The 23640-nt window shown below is 46.3% G+C and overlaps 1 protein-coding gene across 2 annotated transcripts in view; it reads right to left on the bottom strand.

Moving 5' to 3' along the window:
• flvcr2b (FLVCR choline and putative heme transporter 2b) overlaps positions 1-23640 on the bottom strand; it is a 254612-nt gene that overhangs the window by 81009 nt on the left and 149963 nt on the right. Inside the window, exons 6-7 of one of the 2 annotated variants that reach the window (XM_072274815.1) lie at positions 14631-14718; positions 13329-13698 (exon numbers count right to left, since the gene is read on the bottom strand). In XM_072274815.1, the coding sequence (XP_072130916.1) occupies positions 13510-13698; positions 14631-14718 (277 nt within the window). In that variant the 3' untranslated portion in view covers positions 13329-13509. Of the gene's footprint in view, positions 1-13328; positions 13699-14630; positions 14719-23640 lie in introns of those variants that run through there. The other variant, XM_072274816.1, reaches the window with a different exon arrangement.

Raw genomic sequence — 23640 nt, 5'->3', positions numbered from 1 at the left:
GTTATCTGTCAAATCGGGGACCGTGCACAATTCTGATTTGATGGAGGCAGACGTGAGAGCATGGAAGAACATCTGGAGAAACTTCTGAAATGCCTGTTTTGCTGCCGCCGCCACTGTATGATCTGAAATCTCCGGAGAGGAAGGCCCTGAACCCTCCGCTTTGCCTGTTGCTTGGCGGCCGGGGCCGGAGTCGAAGCGCTTGGCAGAGATGGTGCTCGGTGCTCAGTATCGGAGTCGGAGGGCTGGTTGGAGGCTCGAAGTTTTCGGACGGTCTCAGAGTCGGACTGTGGTCGGGTGCTTCCAGGATGCTTCATTGGCAAGTTTGCGGTGCTGGAAGCTCATGGCAGGGAGAATTTCTCCCTTCTACCGTCTGCGTAAGATGTTGGGGCTATCGGGACTTCGAGACTTTTTTTTTTTACCGTGCCCATGGTCTGCTCTTATCAAATTACGGTATTGCTTTACACTGTTGTAACTATATGTTATAATTATGTGGTTTTGTCAGTTTTAGTCTTGGTCTGTCTTGTGTTTCTGTGATATCATACTGGAGGAACATTGTATCATTTTTTTAATGCATGCATTACTAAATGACAATAAACGAGGACTGAGTGTCCTCATAATCTAAAAAAAAATCTAATTTACCAGATATCGATTGGCATCTCCCTAGAGCAAGGGGTTTAGATGGGGAGGCGTTTGTTAGGTGTGTTCAGGAAGGTTTCTATCTCCTTTACAATAGCACTGGAGAGAGATAAGAATAGACAAGTTAGAAAAGCGTTTAACTGGAGTAAGGGGAAATATGAGGCTATCAGGCAGGAACTTGCAAGCTTAAATTGGGAACAGATGTTCTCAGGGAAAGGTATGGAAGAAATGTGGCAAAGTTCAGGGGATATTTGTGTGCAGTTCTGTATAGGTATATTCCAATGAGGCATGGAAAGGATGGTAGGGTACAGGAACCGTGGTGTGCAAAGGCAGTTGTAAATCTAGTCAAGAAGAAAAGAAGAGCTTATGAAAGGTTTGAAAAACTAGGTAATGATAGAGATCTAGAAGATTATAAGGCTAGCAGGAAGGAGCTTAAGAAATAAATTAAGAGCTGGAAGGGGCCATGAGAAGGCCTTGGTGGACAGGACTCAGGAAAACCCCAAGGCATCCTACAAGTACGTGAAGAGCAAGAGGACAAGGCGTGAGAGAATAGGACCAATCAAGTGTGACAGTGGAAAAGTGTGTATGGAACCGGAAGAGATAGCAGAGGTACTTCATGAATACTTTGCTTCAGTAATTACTACTGAAAAAGACCTTGACAATTGTAGGGATGACTTACAGTGGACTGCATAGCTTGAACATATAGACAGTATGAAAGAGGATGTGCTGGAGCTTTTGGAAAGCATCAAGTTGGATAAGTCACTGAGACCGGATGAGATATACCCCAGGCTACTATGTGAGACAAGGAAGGAGATTGCTGAGCCTCTGGCGATGATCTTTGCATCATCAATGGGGACAGGAGAGGTTCCGGAGGATCAGAGGGTTGCGGATGCTGTTCCCTTATTCAAGGAACGGAGTAGAGATAGCCCAGGAAATTATAGACCACAGAGTCTTACTTCAGTGGTTGGTAAATTGATGGAAAAGACCCTGAAAGGCAGGATTTATGAACATTTGGAGAAGCATAATATGATTCGGAACAGTCGGCATGGCCATGTCAAAGGCAGGTCATGCCTTACGAGCCTAATTGAAATTTTTGAAGATGTGACTAAACACGTTGATGTAGGTAGAGTAGTAGATGTAGTGTACATGGATTTCAGCAAGGTACCCCATGCAAGGCTTATTGAGAAAGTAAGGAGCACGGGATCCAAGGGGACCTTGCTTTGTGGATCCAGGATTGGCTTGCCCACAGGAGGCAAAGAGTTGTTGTAGACGGGTCATATTCTGCATGGAGGTCGGTGACCAGTGTTGTGACTCAGGGATCTGTTCTGGGACCCCTTCTCTTTGTGATTTTTATAAATGACCTGCATGAGGAAGTAGAGGGATGGGTTAGTAAATTTGTTGATGACACAAAGGTTGGAGGTGTTGTGGATAGTGTGGAGGGCTGTCAGAGGTTACAGCGGGACATTGATAGGATGCAAAACTGAGCTGAGAAGTGGCAGATGGAGTTCAACCCAGATAAGTGTGAAGTGCTTCATTTTGGTAGGTCAAATATGATGGCAGAATCTGCTATTAATGGTAAGACTCTTGGCAGTGTGGAGGATCAGAGGGATCTTGGGGTCTGAGTCCATAGGACACTCAAAGCTGCTGTGCAGGTTGACTCTGGTTAAGAAGGCATATGGTGCATTGACCTTCATCAGTCATGGGATTGAGTTTAAGAGCCAAGAGGTAATGTTACAGCTATATAGGACCCTGGTCAGACACCACTTGGAGTACTGTGCTCAGTTCTGGTCACCTCACTACAGGAAGGATGTGGAAGCTATCGAAAGGGTGCAGAGGAGATTTACAAGGATGTTGCCTGGATTGGGGAGAATGCCTTATGAGAATTAGTTGAGTGAACTCGGCCTTTTCTCCTTGGAGCGGCGGAGGATGAGAGGTGACATGATAGAGGTGTATAAGATGATGAGAGGCATTGATCGTGTGGATAGTCAGAGGCTTTTTCCCAGGGCTGAAATGGCTAACACGAGAGGGCACAGTTTTAAGGTGCTTGGAAGTAGGTACAGAGGAGATGTCTGGGGTAAGTTTTTTTTACACAGAGAGTGGTGAGTGCGTGGAATGGGCTGTCGGTGACAGTGGTGGAGTTGGATATGATAGGTTCTTTTCAGAGACTCCTGGATAGGTACATGGAGCTTAGAAAGATAGTGGGCTCTGGGTAACCTTAGGTAATTTCTAAAATAAGTGCATGTTCGGCACAGCATTGTCTAGATTGAGTAGAAGTAGAAAGGATGTTTCCCATGGTGGGGGAGTCTAGAACAAGAAGGCACAGCATCAGGATGGAGGGACATCCATGTTGTTTGCACTTTTAAGAGATTGATACGTTCTTGATTGGACATGGCATCAAAGGTTATGGGAATAAGGCCAGGGAGTGGGTTTGAGGAGGGGAAAAAGGATCAGCCATGATTGAATAGCAGAGCAGACTCGATGGGCAAATGGGCTAATTCTGCTCCTATGTCTTATGGTCTTATTCAATCTGTGGTAACTGTTCTGGAAACTGGGCATGTTTTGGGAGACAACAACTAGTGCACCTATCATCCATCTCCTTAAAACCCAACGACTGTTATCATGGAGTCACAGTCATACACAATGGAGTAAGGTCCTCCATGCTGACAGTGTGTTCAGTGAACTAGTCCCAGCTGCCTGTGTTTAGCTCATGCTCTCTAAACTCTTCCATGCATGTGCTTAGCTAAGGAACACAGACAGAATGCTGGAGCAACTCAGCAGGCCAGGCAGCATCTATGGTAAAGAGTCTAATCGACTGCTGAAGGGTCTCGGCCCGAGGCATCAACGGTACACTTTTCCATAGATGCTGCCTGGCCTGCTGTGTTCCTCCAGCGTTTTGTGTGTGTTGCTTGGATTTCCAGCATCTGCAGATTTTCACTTGTTCATGTACTTATCTAAATGTTTTTAAATCTCTCGCCTTTAATCTTAAACTATGGGCTCTTGTTAGCACTCTTTCCTAAGGAAAAGGACGGTGTGTTTTATGATCTGCAGGTGGTGTCTCAACAGGGCTGCATCCATCACCCTAACCATCCACATAGAGGAGCCCGAGGACCCACGCTGAACTTCTTCCCCTCCACCGTCGTTTCGTAACAGTCCATGAACCGATGAACATTACCTCACCATTCCCTTGTTAATTGTTTATTTTGTACCTTATGGTGATTCTGTGCTTTTGCATTGTACTGCTGCCACAAAACAAATTTAACATCATTTAACCCAGTGATAATAAGCCTGATTCTGATCTTTGATAGCGTCAGCTGGGAGGTATCTTGAGCTGAGAACACCTCTGAATACACGGAGCTGGTCACAAGCTTCATTCAGAAGTGCATTGAAGACATTGTTCCCCAAAAATTGGTACGGGTCTACCCAAACCAGAAAGCTTGGATAAATATTTTAGTGTGTGTTGCTCTCAGCGTAAGGGCAGAAGCCTTTACCTCTGGAGACCAACAGTAACTCAAGAGATGCCAGTATGATTTGCGTAGAGCTATCGAGGTAAAACGGCAACACAAGGACAAAATCCATTCACAATTCTGTGACAATGACGCATGCAGAATATGGCAAAGACTGCACACATATCGCGGACTTCAAGAGGAAGCACAGCAGTACAGCCAACATCGCTGCCTCGTTCCTGGACGAGCTAAATGTCTTTTACACTCAATTTGAGGTTGATAGGACTGAACCCCAGATGAGAACTGTTGACAAGACCGGCAGCTTGGTCATCTCAGAGGCTGAGCTACGTAGAACGTTCCAGCATGTCGACAGCTGCAAGGCAATGGGGCTGGACAGCACCCCAGGGCGCATCCTCCAAGTATGTGTGGAACAGCTAGCTGGTGTGGTTAAGAACATTATTAGTTTCTTCCTCCCTAGTGTGTAGTGCCCTCCTGTTTCAGATTGTCCATCATTGTCCCTGTACCTAAGGAAACCCCTGTCGCACTCACCTCAATTATAAGCAAGTGCTTTGAGAGGCTGGTTACAGTCTACGTCTGCAGCATGCTACCACCCGCACTGGACCCTCTACAATTCGCCTACTGACAGAATTAGTTTACTGATGACACCAAAGCCACAGCACTACTCACTGTCCTCACTCACCTGGAGAAGAAGGATGCATACACCAGAATAGTGTTCCTGGACTACAGTTCAGTATTCAACACCATAATTCCCTCCAGACCTGACAGGAAACTCAGAGACCTCGGCCTGCACTCCACCTTGTGCAGCTGGATCCTAGACTTCCTATCGGATCGCCAACAGGTGATAGGGATGGGCTTCCTCACCTCTATCCCTCTGATCCTCAACAGGTGCCCCTGGGTTTATGTTCTGAGTACCCTTCTCTACTCCTTTTACACCCACGACTGTACTGCCAGACACAGCTCCTATCTGCTGATCAAACTCGCAGATGACACGACACTGATCGGCCTTATTTCGAGTGGTAATCAGACAGCCTAGAGAGCAGAGGTTGACACCTTGACACAGTGGAGCCAGGATAAAAACCTCTCCCTAATGTCCGAAAAACAGAAGAGCTGATTGTGAATTACAGGAGGAACAGAGACAGGCTGGGCCCGATCAACATTAATGGGTCTGTAGTTGAGAGGGTGAGTAGTTTCAAGTTCCTCGGTATGCACATCACCGATGATCTCACCTGGACTGTACACACCGGCTTTGTAGCAAAAAAAAGCGCAACAGTGCCTCTTTCACTTCAGGCGTCTGAAGAGGTTCGGCATGGGCTCCCAAATCCTCAGGACCTTCTACAGGGGCCCCATTAAGATATACAGACTGACTGTATCACTGCCTGATACGGGAACTGCACCAACCTTGATTGCTGGGCACGCAGAGAGTGGTACGGACAGCCCAGCGCATCTGTGCACATGAATTTCCCTCCACTGAGGACATTTACAGCAGCAGGTGCAGAAAGGAGGCCTGGAAGATCATCGGGGACACTGGTCACCCCGACCATAAACTGTTTCAGCTACTTCCATCTGGCAAATGCTACCGCAGCATTAAAGCCAGGACCAACAGGCTTCTTTCTACAAGCCATTAGACTTTTAAATTCACATGTCTGTACATTGCGACAGAGTCATAACACAAAGATTTTTACTCCCTCACATTGTGGGATGGATGTAAGATTTAAATATATTCTAAATTCTAAGATTCTAAGATATTCATACCTCTATTAAGTCAGTACTCAATCTCCAGCACTCCGTGGGTTAAAATCCTAGTCCACTCTCCCTGTAACTCGGGCCCCAAATACAGGCAATATCCTGGTAAATCTTCTTCATACTCTTTCTATTTTACTAACATTTTTCCCATAACAGGGTAACAAAAAAGGGACACATTACTCCAAGTGCAGCTTCACCAATGTCATATATAATTGGAACATAACTTCCCAACCCCTATATTCAATGATGAAGGCCGGCTTGCTGAGCACCATCATCACCACTCTATCTACTTGTGATGCTGCTTTCAGTGATCAATGCACTTGTATTCCTAAGTACCTCTGTTCCATAACTCTCTGCCAGCCCCTACCATTATGTACGTTTGATCTCTCCAAATCTGACAGCTCACATTTATCTGAATTGAAAACCATTAGCCAATCCTCAGCCCAATTACCCAGCTTATCACCTTGCATAAACTTCTCAGAATCAGGTTTAATATCAGTGGCATAAGTTGTGCAATTTGCTGCTTTGCAGTGGCAGTACATTCATGAGGCCTTCCACTGGCTGGGCTTGATCACAGAAACATAGAAAACCTACAGCACAATACAGGCCCTTTGGCCCACAAAGCTGGGCCGAACATGTTCACCTTAGAACTACCTAGGCTTTAACCATAGCCCTCTATTTTTCGATGCTCCATGTAGCCATCCAGGAGTCTCTTAAAAGACCCTATCGTATCCGCTTCCACCACTGTTGCCGGCAGCCCATTCCACACACTCACCACTCTCTGCGTAAAAAACTTACCTGACATCTCCTCAGTACCTACTTCCAAGCACCTTAAACCTGTGCCCTCGTGGCAGCCATTTCAGCCCTGGGGAAAAGCCTCTGACTATCCACATGATCGTGGATGTGCAAGATCGATATAGAGAGCAATCTGATGCCCATGCAGCTGATGAATCAAAGAAATGGCAGACAGCAATACAGTTTGGCACCAGTGGCGTCGCCAGAGCTGCGAGTCAGCATTGACCTCAACAAGGACTGCCTCTTGGACTCTAGCTCCGGACTTTCCCATAAGACCACAAGACATAGGAGCAGAAATAGGCCATTCTGTCCATCGAGTCTGCTTCACCATTCCATCAGGGCTAATTTATTATCCCTCCCAAACCCATTGTCCTGCCTTCTCCCTGTCACCTTTGATGTCCTGATTAATCAAGAATCTATCAATCTCTGACTTAAATATATCCTATGACTTGGCCTGCACAGCATCCTGTGGCAATGAATCACCACCTTCTAGAAACATAGAAAACCTACAGCACAATAGAGGTCCTTCAGCCCACAATGCTGTACCAAACATGTCCTTACTTTAGAAATTACCTAGGGTTACCCATAACCCTCTATTTTTCTAAGCTCCATGAGTCTCTTAAAAGACTCTATCATATCTGCCTCCACAACCATGCTGGCAGTCCATTCCACACACAACTCTCTGCGTAAAAAAACTTACCCTGACGTCTCCTCTGTACCTACTTCCAAGCACCTTAAAACTGTGCCCTCTTGTGTTAGCCATTTCAGCCCTGGGAAAAAGCCTCTGACTATCCACATGATCAATGCCTCTCATCATCTTATACACCTCTACCAGGTCACCTCTCATCCTCGGTCGCTCCAAGGAGAAAAGGCCAAGTTCACTCAACCTATTCTCATAAGACAAGCTCCCCAATCCAGGCAACATCCTTGTAAATCTCCTCTGCACCCTTTCTATAGTTTCCACATCCTTCCTGTAGTGAGGTGATCAGAACTGAGCACAATACTCCAAGTGGTGTCTGACCAGGGTCCTAAATAGCTGTAACATTACCTCTCAGCTCTTAAACTCAATTCCACAGTTGATGAAGGCCAATACACCATATGCCCTCTTAACCACAGAGTCAACCTGCGCAGCAGCTTTGAGTGTCCTGTGGACTCAGACCCCAAGATCCCTCTGATCCTCCACACTGCCAAGAGTCTTACCATTAATACTATATTCTGTCATCATATTTGACCTACCAAAATGATAGGTCAAATCACTTCACACTTATCTGGGTTGAACTCAATCTGCCACTTCTCAGCCCAGTTTTGCATCCTATCAATGTCCTGCTGTAACCTCTGACAGCCTCCACACTATCCACAGCACCCCCAACCTTTGTGTAAATTTACGAACCGAACACTTCAACTCCTCATCCAGGTCATTTATAAAAATCACGAAGAGAAGGGGTCCCAGAACAGATCCCTGAGGCACACCACTGGTGACCGATCTCCATGCAGAATATGACCCATCTACAACCACCCTTTGCCTTCTGTGGGCAAGCCAGTTCTGGATCCACAAAGCAATGTCCCCTTGGATCCCATGCCTCCTTAGTTTCTCAATAAGCCTGGCATGGGGTACCTTATCAAATGCCTTGCTGAAATCCATCTACACTACATCTACATTGTGTTTAGTCAATTAGAAAAACCTGCAGCACACAAAGCTGTGCTGAACATGTCCTTACCTTAGAAATTGCCTAGGGTTACCCATAGCCCTCTACTTTTCTGAGCTCCATGTACCTATCCAGGAATGTCTTAAAAGACCCTATCGTATCCACCTCCACCAATGTCGTTGGCAGCCCATTCCACACACTGACCACTCTCTGTGTAAAAAAACTTACCCCTATCATCTCCTCTGTATGTACTTCCAAGCACCTTAAAACTATGCCCTCTCATGCTAGCCATTTCAGCCCTGGGAAAAAACCTCTTACCATCCACCCAATCAATGCCTCTCATCATCTTATACACCTCAAATCAGGTCACTTCTCATGCTCCATCGCTCCAAGGAGAAAAGGTCGAGTTCACTCAACCTATTCTCAAAAGGCATGCTCCCCAATCCAGGCAATATCCTTGTAAATCTCCTCTGCATCCTTGCTGTGGTTTCCACATCCTTCATGTAGTGAGGTGACCAGAACTGAGCACAGTACTCCAAGTGGGCTCTGGCCAGAGTCCTATGTAGCTGCAACATTACCTCTCGGCTCTTAAACTCAATCCCACGACTGATAAAGGCCAATGCACGGTGTGCCTTCTTAACCACAGAGTAAACCTGCGTAGCAGCTTTGAGTGTCTTATGGACTCAGACACCAAGATCCCTCTGATCCTCCACACTGCCAAGAGTCTTGCCATACTATATTCTGCCATCATATTTGACCTACCAAAATGAACACCTCACACTCATCCTCAAAAAATACAATCAGGCTCGTAAGGCATGACCTGCCTTTGGCAAAACCATGCTGACAATTCCTAATCATATTATACCTCTCCAAATGTTCATAAATCCTCTCTCTCAGGATTTTGCCATCAACTTACCAACCACTGAAGTAAGACTCACTGGTCTATAATTTTCTGGGCTATCTCTACCCCCTTTTCTTGAATTGGAACATCTCCCTTCCCCATTGATGATGCAATGATCAATGCTAGAGGCTCAGCTATCACCTCCCTCGCCTCCCACAGTAGCCTGGGGTACATCTCATCCAGTCCTGGTGACTTATCCAGCTTGCACACACAAAATGCTGGTGAACGCAGCAGGTCAGGCAGCATCTCTAGGAAGAGGTACAGTCTACGTTTCAGGCCGAGACCCTTCGTCAGGACTAACTGAAGGAAGAGTTAGTAAGAGATATGAAAGTGGGAGGAGGAGGGGGAGGGGGAGATCCGAAATGATAGGAGAAGACAGGAGGGGGAGGGATGGAGCCAAGAGCTGGACAGGTGATTGGCAAAAGGGGATATGAGAGGATCATGGGACAGGAGATCCGGGTAGAAAGACAAGGGGGAGGGGAGCCCAGAGGAGGATGGAGAGCAGGCAGGGAGTTATATTGAGGGACAGAGGGAGAAAAAAGAGAGAGAGAAAGAAAGGGGGGGATTAAATAAATGAGGGATGGGGTAAGAAGGGGAGGAGGGGCATTAAAGGAAGTTAATGTTCATGCCCCTCCTCCCCTTCTTACCCCATCCCTTATTTATTTATTACCCCCTCTCCTTTTTTCTCCCTCTGTCCCTCTCACTATAACTCCTTGCCTGCTCTCCATCTCCCTCTCGTGCTCCTCTCCTCCCATCCCATGATCCTCTCCCTTCTCCAGCCTTATACCCTCTTTGCCAATCACCTGTCCAGCTCTTGGCTCCATCCCTCCCCCTCCTGTCTTCTCCTATCATTTTGGATCTCCCCCTCCCCCTCCCAAATCTCTTACTATCTCTTCCTTCAGTTAGTCCTGACGAAGGGTCTCGGCCCAAACGTCGACTGTAACTCTTCCTGGAGATGCTGCCTGGCCTGCTGCGTTCACCAGCATTTTGTTTGAATTTCCAGCATTTGCAGATTTCCTCGTGTTTGCAGACTTATCCAACTTGATGCTTTTCAAAAACTCCAGCACATCCTCTTTCTTAATGTCTATATGCTCAGGCTTTTCAGTCTGCTACAAGTCATCCCTACAATCACCAAGGTCCTTTTCTGCAGTGAATATAAGCAAAGTATCCATTGGGTACCTCTGCTCTCTCCTCCGGTTTGATACACACTTTTCCACTGTCACACTTGATTGGTCCTATTCTCTCACGACTTATCCTCTGACTAAAGAAATTGCTCCTGATCTCTGACATCCTTCAATTCTGAAGCTGTGCCCTCTGATTCTAGACTCCCCCACTATAGGATACATCCTTTCCACATCCACTCTATCTAGGCCCTGCAATATTTGACATGTTTCAAATGCATCCCCCCTCAATCTTCTAAACTCCAGCAAGTACAAGCACAGATCCTGAAGAAGGTGAAGTGGAGTGGTGAAGCTGCTGAACAGCGACTTCTTTGTTTGCATCTTCAGAAACAGCTCTATTTCCATCTTTAATATCTTTATTTTTCCCTTTCAGGGATCTTTTGTAGACCCTGACCTGGAGTTACAGGAATGGTTCTTTGCAGGAATGGGTCCAGCTCTCGAGGTTTTATAACCAGCCATTGTTGTTCAGCATGCCAAGGGTTCAGCCTAAATATTTGGCTTGGCTTTGGAAGCCTAGTTCTGGAGGTGGGCAGATCAAGGGTCAGTATCACAACAGGAGACCTGTGTGTCATCGGGGGAGTCAGAATATCTGCGGCTCTGTGCCCTGAGACTCACATTCTTTGGGCACAGCGCTCGAAAAAAAGCAACGTGGCAGACTTTTAACTTCGTAAACCAGGTTGTTTGTTATGTCTCCCCGCTCGCTGTGAAAATGGAGACACCTCTTTCTTCCTTACTAGGGAGAGACAGCCTGTGGTATGTGGAATACTAGGTGAAATGCGAAGCGTTTGGAGTACTGCAAGTCTGTGTCTTCGCTGTTGCCTTGCTCATGCTTGAGTACTTGGTGGCAGTGCCGATGATCTTTTTGGCCATTTGGGGAGGGAGGATTGGTGTTTGCTGCGGCTTACACATGGGAAGGGGGTGGATTTTTGGGGTTCGAACATTTGACTGTCGTTCATTCTTTGGGGCACTCATCTGTTTTTGTGGATTGTTGAGAAGAAAAAGCGTTTCAGGATGTATATTCTATACATTTCTCTGACAGTAAGTGTACCTTTGAAACTCTCCTTATCGGTTAACCCTTTCATTCCTGGGGTAATTTTCGTGAATCTCCTCTGGATCCTCTCCAATGCCAGCACACCTTTTCTGATATAAGGGACTAAAACGGTTCACAATACTCCAAGCACAGTGTGACCAATGCCTCCGGAGGGAGGAGATGGCGGCGTGACGCAGTGCGCGCGGCCGTTCTGAATGAATATCGATATGTGTAACTAGGGGGCCGAGCATCAATCTGGATTTGATAGGGACAGCCGTGAGAAGCGCAGAGGAACATCTGGTGAAACTTCTGAAATGCCTGCTTCGCTGCCGCTGCTACTGTGCGATCAAGAATCTCCGGAGACGAAGGCCCCAAATCCTTGGCTTTGCGTATCGCCTGTTGCCGGGGCCGGGGTCGAAACGCTCGGCAGAGATGGTGCTCGGTGCTTGGTGTTGGAGAGCTGGTCGGAGGCTCGGAGTTTTTCGGACTGACTTGGAGTCGGACGGTGGTCGGATACTTCCAGGATGCTGCATCAGCAAGTTTACGGCGCTGGAGGTTTACTGTCTGTGTGAGATGATGGGACTTCCGAGAGACTTTGAGACTTTTACTGTACCATGGTCTGTTCTTATCAAATTACGGTATTGCTTTGCACTGTTGTAACTATATGTTATAATTATGTGGTTTTTGTCACTTTTTAAGTCGGTTTGTCATGTGTTTTCGTCATATCATTCTGGAAAAACATTTTTATCATTTCTTAATGCATGCATTACTAAATGACAATAAAAGGGGACTGCATGTCCTCATAATCATAAAGCCTTAGCATCACACTCTTGCTTTTATATTCTAGTCCTCTCAAAGAATACTAACAATGCATTTGGCTTCCTTACCACTGACTCAGCCTGCAAACTAACCTTTAGGGAACCCTGCACAAGGACTCCCAAGTTCTCTTTCAGTAGTCCATACCTTTATTCTTTCTACCACAGTGCATGACCATGAACTTTCCGACACTATATTCTACCTGCTTCTTCCTTATCCGTTCTCCCAATCTGTCTGACTCCTTCTGCAGACACCCTCCTTCCTCAGCACTACCTATTTTCATACTGTCCACAAACTTGGCAATTTCATCATCCTAATCATTGACATATGATGTGAAAAGCAGTCCCAACACCAACCCCTGCAGCACGCCACTAGTCACCGGCAGCCAACCAGAAAAGGCCCCCTTTATCCCCACTCTGCCTCCTGCCAATCAGCCGATCTTCTATCCATGCAGGTATCTTCTCTGTAATATCCCAGATTCTTATCTTGTCAAAGGCCTTCTGAAAATCTAAATCAACAGTAGCCATACTGACTATCCTGCCCGTTATTTCTTCAGGTTTACTCTGGAAGCATTTACCATGAGTGGGTATAGCCACACGGCAGCGGAGGTTTGAGATCAGAGATTTTCTTCTCCAAGGTGAGCTGCCAAACCCATCTGCCCGATGTGACTGGTTTTAAGGCACCAGTAACCCAGATTGCATCCACTGCCTTTACCTTCATTTATTTTTTAATGTTTTTTTTGGCGCGTCGCACCAGACAGTCAGCCATTCTTGTCTAGTGCGTGGTGTCAGGATTGGTCTCCTTTCGGATTAACTGGGTCGCGATATGAACATTCCTGACTCGACCCCCTTTTTTTGGGGGGGGGGGGGGTGGCCTGACTTGAATACGAACTCGGGAACCTTCGCTCCGTAGTCCGGCACTGATGCCATTGCGCCACCAGCCAGCCAAAAAAAACCTTCATTTATTGTCTTGATTAACTCCTTGAAGAACTCCCTGAGATTTGTTTGACGTGACTTCCCGCACACAAAGCCATGCTGACCATCCCATATCAGATCTGTCTCCAAATCAGTTCTTGGGCTTTGTCACCTCTCAGACTCTTATTTTCACATGATTCATTTTTTAGTGACGGCTGACATTCATTCCCTTCTCATCCATTATCTTTGTGATGCTTTCCGTGTCTTCTTCAGTAAAGACAAGAAATAATTTGTTAATTTTTCTACTCAATATCAGTTCTCCTGTCTTGATCTGAAAGGGATCAAGGGTTAACTTCCCATTTTACATATATTACCAGCTCTAGTCAGAAAGCCCTTTCAACACATCCTTCCACCTTGACACTCCTGTAAACATCTACAGCACATTGCAAGAGGTTACTTACCCGACCAGCCCAGCAGTCAGGAAGACAACCCAGAGGTGACCCAGGGCAAGTGTGAACGTGAAGACCACCATCCCAGTGAAGGATAAGAAGTAAACAACCAGTGTGGTCTGTCTGAGAAAGGAAGAGACAAAGAGGCAAGTTTAGAGGGTCGTTATTGCAGTAACTAACCACAGTTAGCAAAAGAGCATTAACCACAGGTGAACTCCTGTGGTCTTCGATGGGAAAGGGCCATCTCTGATGGTACACACCCAATGCCCAGTTGTGCTTTTAGCAGTGTCTGCATGGAGCACCTTTATTTACAGAGCTCCAGTACACCTCCCACTCCACACAGGTTTAAAGCAGATGTAGAGAAACATTGAGCCAAATCATCAGCGACATGGTTGTCACATGTAAACTCCAACTGAAGAACCCTTTGGTAATCGCCCATCAGTGATGGTAATTCCCCGGAGTTGCCTCCCCTTGACAGGGGCTTTCACATTCACTTTCATGAAGAAACATTAAAGCAAGCATCCTAGCGTGAGACTTGTAATACAAACCTTTCTAAACCACACACAACATTTAAAGCAACACACACAAAATGATGCAGGAACTCAGCAGGCCAGGCAGCGTCTATGGAAAAACGTACAGACAATGTTTTGGGCCTAGATGCTTCAGTCCTGCCGAAGGGTCTCAGCCCGAAATGTCAACCGTACTTTTTTCCATAGATGCTGCCCAGCCTGCTGAGTTCCTCCAGCATTTTGTGTGTGTTGCATGGATTTTCAGCATCTGCAGATTTTCTCTTGTTCACAACAGTTAAAAGCACTTTCCTCTGACACAGACAGTCCAACACACAAAGGCCTGCTCCTTGCAGTCTGGTCGCATGCAGCCAACAGCATATGGTAGCACAGAGCAATAAATACCCCTGTTTAGTATCTAACCCTTGCAAACAGAGACTAAGGTCTTCAAACTCAGCTTCTAGAAAGAAAACCCTCATCCAGTTATTAGCAGCAGAGGCGCAATGCTGTGTTACACTAAGCCATTAGGCAGTCTGGCAATGTACCAACGTGCTGTCCACGGAGCAGTGCGATGCGTTGCGATTCTCCACACGCTGAATTCCTGACCTCAAGTAACCATGAAAGGCAAGGACACCGACTAGAGAGAGGGAAAATCGAGGAAGTCAGCTCAGGCCGCTCTTGTGGTTCTTCTAGCACCCAGTTACAAAGTGGATGGAACTGTTCTAATGAGAAAGAATAATCTGTTATACTGAGTCCCAGAGATGGGACTTCCACTACACCAATTAACCACAAGAAGCACTGCAGAGACCAAGTGCGGGTGGCCTGCCTGCCCACCCTCTCAGCCAAAGAACGGAGCTGGGAAAGGGGCAAAGGAGATCAAAGAAGGGTAAGATATGGTGGGCTACTTCATCTTAGCAAGCTAGCCAACAGCAGTTGTTGTTAGTCTGCTCTATTTTACAGTACTCACAACAGGGACTGTTCCCACAGTCCAGTGACCATATGGTCAATGCTGTTCCATATCAGGGCACTCGCCTGATGTTACAGCAGGGATTCCACCCCCCACCCCCCGAGCTAGATCCAGCAATGGTCAGTCGTGTCCACCACATCCACAATGCACTCTGCATCCATCAGTCACATCGGTGCCAGTGAAGAGTGCTGTTAAATGGGTGCATGCAGACCACACTCACAGAGCTAAGCATTAGTGAGACACATCCAGCCACACAGCTTTACCACAACTTAGTAAATTAACTTTCATTCCATCAACATCCACAAAATAAAGGTCTAACTAATTTCATATAGTGGAGCATCCGATGAATGAAAAGTTCCCCTCACACTGACCTGATGAGTGTATCAAGGCATCACATTTTAAATTCTGTGCATCTAAATGAAAGATCAGACCCCTTTAAATCCCAGCAGTGAGTAGAAGGGCTCCAAAAACAGGGGTTAAAATCCAAGGGGGATCTGGTGTGATCTGCTGACAGCTGATCTTGTCACACATGACACTGAGCCAAGACCGAGGGAGAAAGTCCAAATCCAGTCTGTGGTGAGAACATCAGCCTCAGTGTATCTGGGCTCGTCAGGGTTGGAGCTGGAGTGGGAAGTGTCCACCCATCCCTGGATCAAGCTGACGTCTCTGATGTGCCTCTCAGTTCAAGCCTGCCTCATGCCTGGAGACAAGGCTAGAGCAGAGACCCTGCTGGCACCTGTGGAACGGCGGAGCAGAAATAATTCCAGGATCAGAACTGACCGGTATACTCCCCTTCTCATCTACTGTCTCTGATCCCTGAAACTGAACGATTGATGGAACTTGCATGAACAGATACTGTCAAGAGAGTATTGCAGAGTAACAAATTTGATTGCTGAAGGCAACTTCTAAACTGATAAACCCTTTCAGCACTGTTCAGCATCACCTGGGTGTGGCTCTAAAATTTTAAAGCTTACATCAAGATCAATTTCTTCAGGGAAATAGTGAGTTTTCAGTTTAAGGATTGTCCGCACTGTCCTGATTATACAATGCCCATCATACTGAGGTACCCGTTACATTTTCATGTAACACTTCTGAGGACCAGAAGAAAGAAGGCTGGCCCTTGCCTCTCAAGCCTGCTCCACCATTCATACACCTCCACTGATCATCACCTCAATTCTACTTTGCTGAGGATTATTTTTGCATAATGTGTTCATCCCTATCCAGTGAACTAACTTCCATGCTCTCTGGGACAGAGAATTCCAAGATTCACATCTCTTGAGTAGAGATTACTCTGCATCATCATCTTAAAAGGCTGACTCCTTGTTCTGAAAACATGACTCCTGGTTCCAGAATCTCTCATCATCATCATCTCAGGAACTAACCTGTCAATACCCTACAGCAACTCGTCTTGCAATATCATAATTTCTCATTGTACAAACTCCAGAACATTAACATAATGTTCCCTCCCTGTAATGTCTTCAGACTTTCATGGTATAAAGCTGGTGGGAATGTCAGCTGTGAGGTAAATACAAAGGCTTGGGGAAATACAGATGGCTATCATGATAGGCAAGGCCTAAGCAGATGGAATATAATCCAGAAAAAGTTGTAAAGTCACCCATTTTGGGGAAAATAGAAAGAAAGAATATACTTTAAATGGTGAGACAAAAAACCATTGAATTAATGGAATCTGTGTGTTCTTTTACAAAAAATCACTTACAAGCTATACAGGAACAGCACAATTGGGAAGTGACAGGCAGGGTTATCTTTTATTTCAGGAGTAAAGATAAGGGGAGAACACGTTGGACCTTGTTTACACAAACATTCCCGACGCATACCGGGCGGAGCCCCGACCCCACCTCGGTTACTCAGACCACATCTCTGTTATGCTAATCGCAGCATACAGACCGCTCGTCAGGCACTCCAGACCAGTTCAGAAGCAGCTGAAAACCTGGCCAGCGGGAGCCATCTCTGCTCTTCAAGACTGCTTTGAGCACACTGACTGGCACACGTTCAGGGAGGCTACAACCGATGGCGACTCTACCAACTTAGAGGAGTACACGGCATCAGTGACTAGCTACATCAGCAAGTGCATTGATGACGTCACTGTGTCCAAACCATCACTACACGCGCTAACCAGAAGCCATGGGTGACCATGCGCTGCTGAGGCCCTGTGACTCCGCCTTCAGAACAGGCAACAAGGCAGCCCTAACAACAGCGAGGGCCAAACTCTCCCGTGCCATCAGAGAGGCAAGGCGTGCACATGCCCAGCGAATCCACAACCATTTCCAGGACAGCGGCGACACGCGGCGCATGTGGAAGGGCATTCAGGATATCACCAACTACAAGGCAGCACCACCTGCCTGTGCTGGTGATGCCTCCCTCCCAGATGCGTTGAATAACTTCTACGCTCGTTTTTAGGTGAAAAATGACATGGCGGCGAGGAAAACCACCCCTCCTCCAAATGACCAGGTGCTGTGTCTTACCGTGGCCGATGTGAGGGGAACCCTGTGCAGGGTCAACCCACGGAAGGCTGCTGGACCAGACAATATTCCTGGCAAGAGTGCTTAGAGGATGTGCAGACCAGCTAGCTGAGATTCTCACTGACATCTTCAACATCTCCCTGAGCAGCGCCGTTGTTCCAACGTGCTTCAAGGCTGCCACCATCGTCCCCGTGCCGAAGAAGTCTTCAGTGTCCTGCCTCAACGACTACCGTCCCATTCACTCACACCCATCATCATGAAGTGTTTCGAGAGGCTCGTCATGAGGCACATCAAGACCCTGCTGCCTCCCTCACTGGACCCCCTGCAGTTCGCGTACCGTCCCAACCGTTCAACAGACAACGCCATTGCCATCACCCTCCACCTGGCCCTAACCCACCTGGACAAAAAAGACACGTTCGTTCAAATGCTGTTCATAGACTTCAGTTCAGTATTCAACACAATCATTCCTCAGAAACTGACTGGAAAGCTGAGCCTACTGGGCCTGAACACCTCCCTCTGCAACTGGATCCTAGACCTCCTGACTGGGAGACCTCAGTCAGTCCGGATTGGAAGCAGCATCTCCAACACCATCACACTGAGCATGGGGGCCCCCCAGGGCTGTGTGCTCAGTCCACTGCTGTTCACTCTGCTGACCCACGACTGTGCTGCAACACACAGCTCGAACCACAGCATCAAGTTCGCCGATGACACGACCGTGGTGGGTCTCATCTGCAAGAACGATGAGTCAGCATACAGAGAGGAGATGCAGCAGCTAACGGACTGGTGCAGAGCCAACAACCTGTTTCTGAATGTGAACAAAACAAAAGAGATGGTTGTTGACTTCAGGAGGACACGGTGCGACCACTCTCCGCTGAACATCGACGACTCCTCCATACAGATCGTTAAGAGCACCAAATTTCTTGATGTTCACCTGGCGGAGAATCTCACCTGGTTCCTCATCACCAGCTCCATAGCAAAGAAAGCCCAGCAGCGTCTCTACTTTCTGTGAAGGCTGAGAAAAGTCCATCTCCCACCCCCCATCCTCACCACATTCTACAGAGGTTGTATTGAGAGCATCCTGAGCAGCTGCATCACTGCCTGGTTCGGGAATTGCACCGTCTTGGATCGCAAGACCCTGCAGCGGATAGTGAGGTCAGCTGAGAAGATCATCGGGGTCTCTCTTCCCGCCATTACAGACATTTACACCACACGCTGCATCCGTAAAGCAAACAGCATTATGAAGGACCTAAACACCCCTCATACAAAGTCTTCTCCCTCCTGCCATCTGGCAAAAGGTACCGAAGCACTCGGGCTCTCACGACCAGACTATGTAACAGTTTCTTCCCCCTAGTCATCAGAGTCCTCAATACCCAGAGCCTGGACTGACACCAACCTACTGCCCTCTACTGTGCCTATTGTCTTGTTTATTATTTATTGTAATGTCTGCACTGTTTTGTGCACTTTATGCAGTCCTGGGTAGGTCTGTAGTCTAGTGTAGTTTTTGTGTTGTTTTACGTAGTTCAGTGTAGTTTTTGTATTGTTCATGTAGCACCACGGTCCTGAAAAACGTCGTCTCGTTTTTACTGTGTGCTGTACCAGCAGTTATGGTGGAAATGACCATAAAAAGTGACTTGAGTTGACTTATGAAATGCTGCTGCTGGTGTGAGATGTGCTGCTGAGACCAGACCTAGAACATTGGTATCTGTCTGATCTCCCAACCAGGAGGCAATGTACCTGCAATGCAGGGAGCTGATTGTGAGATGGCAGGCTTGGCACGGACAGATAAAACAGACTGGGCCTGAATACCTGAGTTTAGAAGATTAAAGGAAGATGTCACTAAATGGTTAAAATTCAGCTGGAACCAGAAAGAGTAGATTCTCTCCGCTGAAGAAGCAGGGTCAGAGATGAGGAGGAATGTCTTCCCCTGAGGGGAGTGTTCCTTCATAATTTTTTATCCAAGGGTACTAGGGAGGCTCAGGCACTGAGTATAATCAATAGTTATTTATCTATTAAGATAATTATTTATATATTAAGGTAATCAAAGGATATTTTGGGTTACCCGGGAAAGCAAGGGTGAGATAGAGGGTAGTGTTGATATTATTGAACAGCATCATGAAACAAGCAGATGGAAGTTTACTGTCTCCTCTCATAAGACGTAGGAGTAGCGCTAGGCCATTCAGCCCATCGAATCTGCTCTACATACCATCGTGGCTGACCTTGGACCCCACTCAACCACATACACCTGCCTTTTTGCAATATGCTTTGATGCCCTAGCTGATCAGGAAATGATCAACTTCTGCCTTAAGTATACCCAAGGACTTGGACTCCACTGCAGTCTGCGGCAGAGCATTCCACAGATTCACTACTCTCTGGCTAAAAAAATTCCACCTCACCTCTGTTCTAAAGGGTTGCCCCTCAATTTTGAGGCTGTGCCTTCCAGTTCTGGATACCCCACCATAGGAAACATCCTCTCCACATCCACCCTATCTAGTCTTTTCAACATTCGGTAGCTTTCAATGAGTTCCCCAAGCATTCTTCTAAATTCCAGTGAGTACAGGCCCTAAGCTGCCAAAAGCTCATCATATGTTAACCCCTTTATTCCCAGAATCATCCTTGTGAACCTCCTGTGGACTCTCTCAAATGACAACACATCCTTTCTGAAATATGGGGCACAAAACTGTTGACAATACTCCAAAAGTGGCCTGACTGGTGCCTTATAAAGGTTCAGCATTATCTCCTTGCTTTTATACTCTATTCCCCTTGAAATAAATGCCAACATTGCATCTGCCTTCTTCACCACAGACTCAACCTGTAAATTAACTTTCTGGGGGTCTTGCACGAGGACTACTAAGTCCCTCTGCACCTCTGATATTTGAACCTTCTCCCCATTTAGCTAATACTCTGCACTATTGTTCCTTTTACTAAAATACATTATCATACATTTCCCAACACTGTATTCCATCTGCCATTTTTTCCCCATTCTGCCAATTTGTCTGAGTCCTGCTGCAATCATAAGACCATAAGTTATAGGAGCAGAAGTAGGCTATTCGGCCCTTCAAGTCTGCTCCGCCATTCAATCATGGGCTGATCCAATTCTTCCAGTCATCCCCACTCCCCTGCTTTCACCCCATACCCTTTGAAGTCCTGGCTAATTAAGAACCTATCTATCTCTGCCTTAAATACACCCAACGACTTGGCCTCCACAGCCGCTCGTGGCAAACAATTCCACAAATTTACCACACTCTGACTGAAGTAATTTCTCTGCATCTCAGTTCTAAAAGAATGTCCTTCAATTCTGAAGTTGTGCCCTCTTGTCCTAGAATCCCCTACCATGGGAAATCTATATCTACAGGCATCCATTAGTCTCATGAGACCATGGATTTGTGCCTTGGAAGGTTTCCAGCTAGAATCTCTTACTAGCTCTTCTTTCAGTTAGTCCTGACAAAGGGTCTCAGCCTGAAACGTCGACTGTACCTCTTCCTAGAGATGCTGCCTGGCCTGCTGTGTTCACCAGTAACTTTTATGTGTGTTGCTTGAAATTCCAGCATCTGCAGATTTCCTCATGTCTGCACCCTTTCTATGGTTTCCACATCCTTCTTGTAGTGAGGTGACCAGAACTGAGCAGAGTACTCCAAGTGGGGCCTGACCAGGGTCTTATATAGCTGCAACATTACCTCTGGGCTCCTAAATTCAATTCCACGATTGATGAAGGCCAATACACTGTATACCTTCTTAACCCCAGAGTCAACCTGCACAGCAGCTTTGAGTGTCCTATGGACTCGGACACTCCACACTGCCAAGAGTCTTACCATATTTATATTTAATCAGAATGGCTAAACTGACAGGATCTGAAAGTCTGAACAGAAGAGTGATTGGCTGAACCCACACCAAGGGTTCCTTTGTTCCTTTCCACACTTTACAGCACCAAATGCCAACATAATTAGTGCACTGTCTGAAGAAGAGCTCACATAAATACTTGTTATTGAATACAGAGCAAAAAACATGTGCTGGTGGAACTCCAGCTCAGAGGCCAGGCAGACAGGGGGGTAACCAATGTTTCAGGACAAAACCCTGGCACCAGTTCAGATGAAAGGTCTCAGGCTCAAAGTGTCAACTGTTTATTTCCCTCTGTAGATGCTGCCAGACCTGCTGAGTTCCTCCAGTATGCGTGCATGGTGCTCAAAACTTTCAGCACCTTTAGCCTCACTTGTGTCTCTGTGTAGCATTTTTTAAATTCAGGTTTTCAGCATTCATACTTGTATTTAGAAACATAGTGGTATCGGACCATGATACAGGCCCTTCAGCCCACAATGCTGTGCTGAACATGTACTTACTTTAGAAATTACCTAGGGTTACCCATAGCCCTCTATTTGTCTGAGCTCCATGTACCTAACCAGGGGTCTCTTAAGACACCCTATTGTACCTGCCTCTACCACCATCGCCGGCAGCCCATTCCACACACTCTCCACTCTCTGTGTAAAAAACTTACCCCTGATATCTCCTCTGTACCTACTTCCAAGCACCTTAAAACTGTGCCCTTTCGTGTTCGCCATTTCAGCCCAGGGAAAAAGCCTCTAACTATCCACACGATCAATGCCTCTCATCATCTTATACACATCTATCAGGTCACCTCTCATCCTCCGTCTCTCCAAGGAGAAGAGGCTGAGTTCACTCAACCTGCTTTCATAAAGCATGCTCCCCAATCCAGGCAACATCCTTGTAAATCTCCTCTGCACCCTTTCTATGGTTTCCACATCCTCCCTGTAGTGAGGTGACCAGAACTGAGCACAGTACTCCAAGTGGGGTCTGACAAGGGTCCAAAATAGCTGTGACATTACCTCTTGGTTCTTGAACTCAATTCTACAGTTGATGAAGGCCAATGCACCGTATGCCTTCTTAACCACAGAGTCAACCTGCGCAGCAGCTTTGAGTGTCCTATGGACTTGGACCCAAGATCTCTCTGGTCCTCCACACTGCCAAGAGTCTTACCATTAATACTATACTCTGCCATCATATTTGACCTACCAAAATGAACCACCTCACACTTATCTGGGTTGGACTCCATCTGCCACTTCTCAGCCCAGTTTTGCATCCTATCAATGTCCTGCTGTAATCTTTGACAGCCCTCCACACTATCCACAACACCCTCAACCTTTGTGTCATCAAATTTCTTCATATAAGTTCCATAAATTCAATGCCCTCAACCATCTTCAATAACTTTTTTTAAGCCAATACTTCAATGGAGCCAATTATGATCCTGGGAAAAACACACACACACACACACACAGTTTTAATATTTAAGGTGGAAAGATCAATCACTTCCCTTTTCACAGACTTATTCTAGCTCAGACATTGAAAAAAAACCACACGTGATTGTTGATTAGTCCTGTTACTAAAATGCACAGTTAAAACAATGAATCAGACTGCTCTGGCCCATCCTTTTCCCCAGCATAACTATGAGGAAGCTGACAGACAGGTCCACAGCCCTGGATTATGTTAAAGGAACATTCCAGCTTTCTGTCACACACCCATTCTGTTAACCTCAGCATTCCATCTCAGGAGGCATGCTCTCCACTCAGTGACTAAAAGCAGTATAAGGGTGTGAGTTTGGCACACTTTGCTGAAGAACATGGAATGATATGCATGCACAGGATTTAAATTGTTTGAATAGGCTCTCCAACAGTGGTAATGGCTGAAATTCACTGAAGACTTAATGCCTGTGATTCATGTTTGTGAATTAACTGGAAACATCGTTGACAGAAGTGCTGTTTATTCACATTGCAGAGAAAAATAAATAATTCTGTGTTCAAAATAATCAGGAAATAATGTGACAAAAATTAATTGTAAGCCACTCAGTGATTCAATGTGACGAAGATTAATTGTAAGCCACTCAGTGATTCAATGTGACGAAGATTAATTGTAAGCCACTCAGTGATTCAATGTGACGAAGATTAATTGTAAGCTGTTCAGTGATTCAATGTGACATCGACACACAGTAGACTCTGCTATAGGCTCACTAATGAACCCTCATAGTATTGGGAACCCAGTCACTGAAAAAAATCAGAACATGACACGTATTGTGTACTAGTAACAGGTACAGTAAACTATTCCC

The sequence above is a fragment of the Mobula birostris genome, chromosome 1, assembly GCF_030028105.1.
Source record: "Mobula birostris isolate sMobBir1 chromosome 1, sMobBir1.hap1, whole genome shotgun sequence".
Taxonomy (NCBI): Eukaryota; Metazoa; Chordata; class Chondrichthyes; order Myliobatiformes; family Myliobatidae; genus Mobula; species Mobula birostris.
This window is presented reverse-complemented; position numbering and strand designations above follow the sequence as displayed.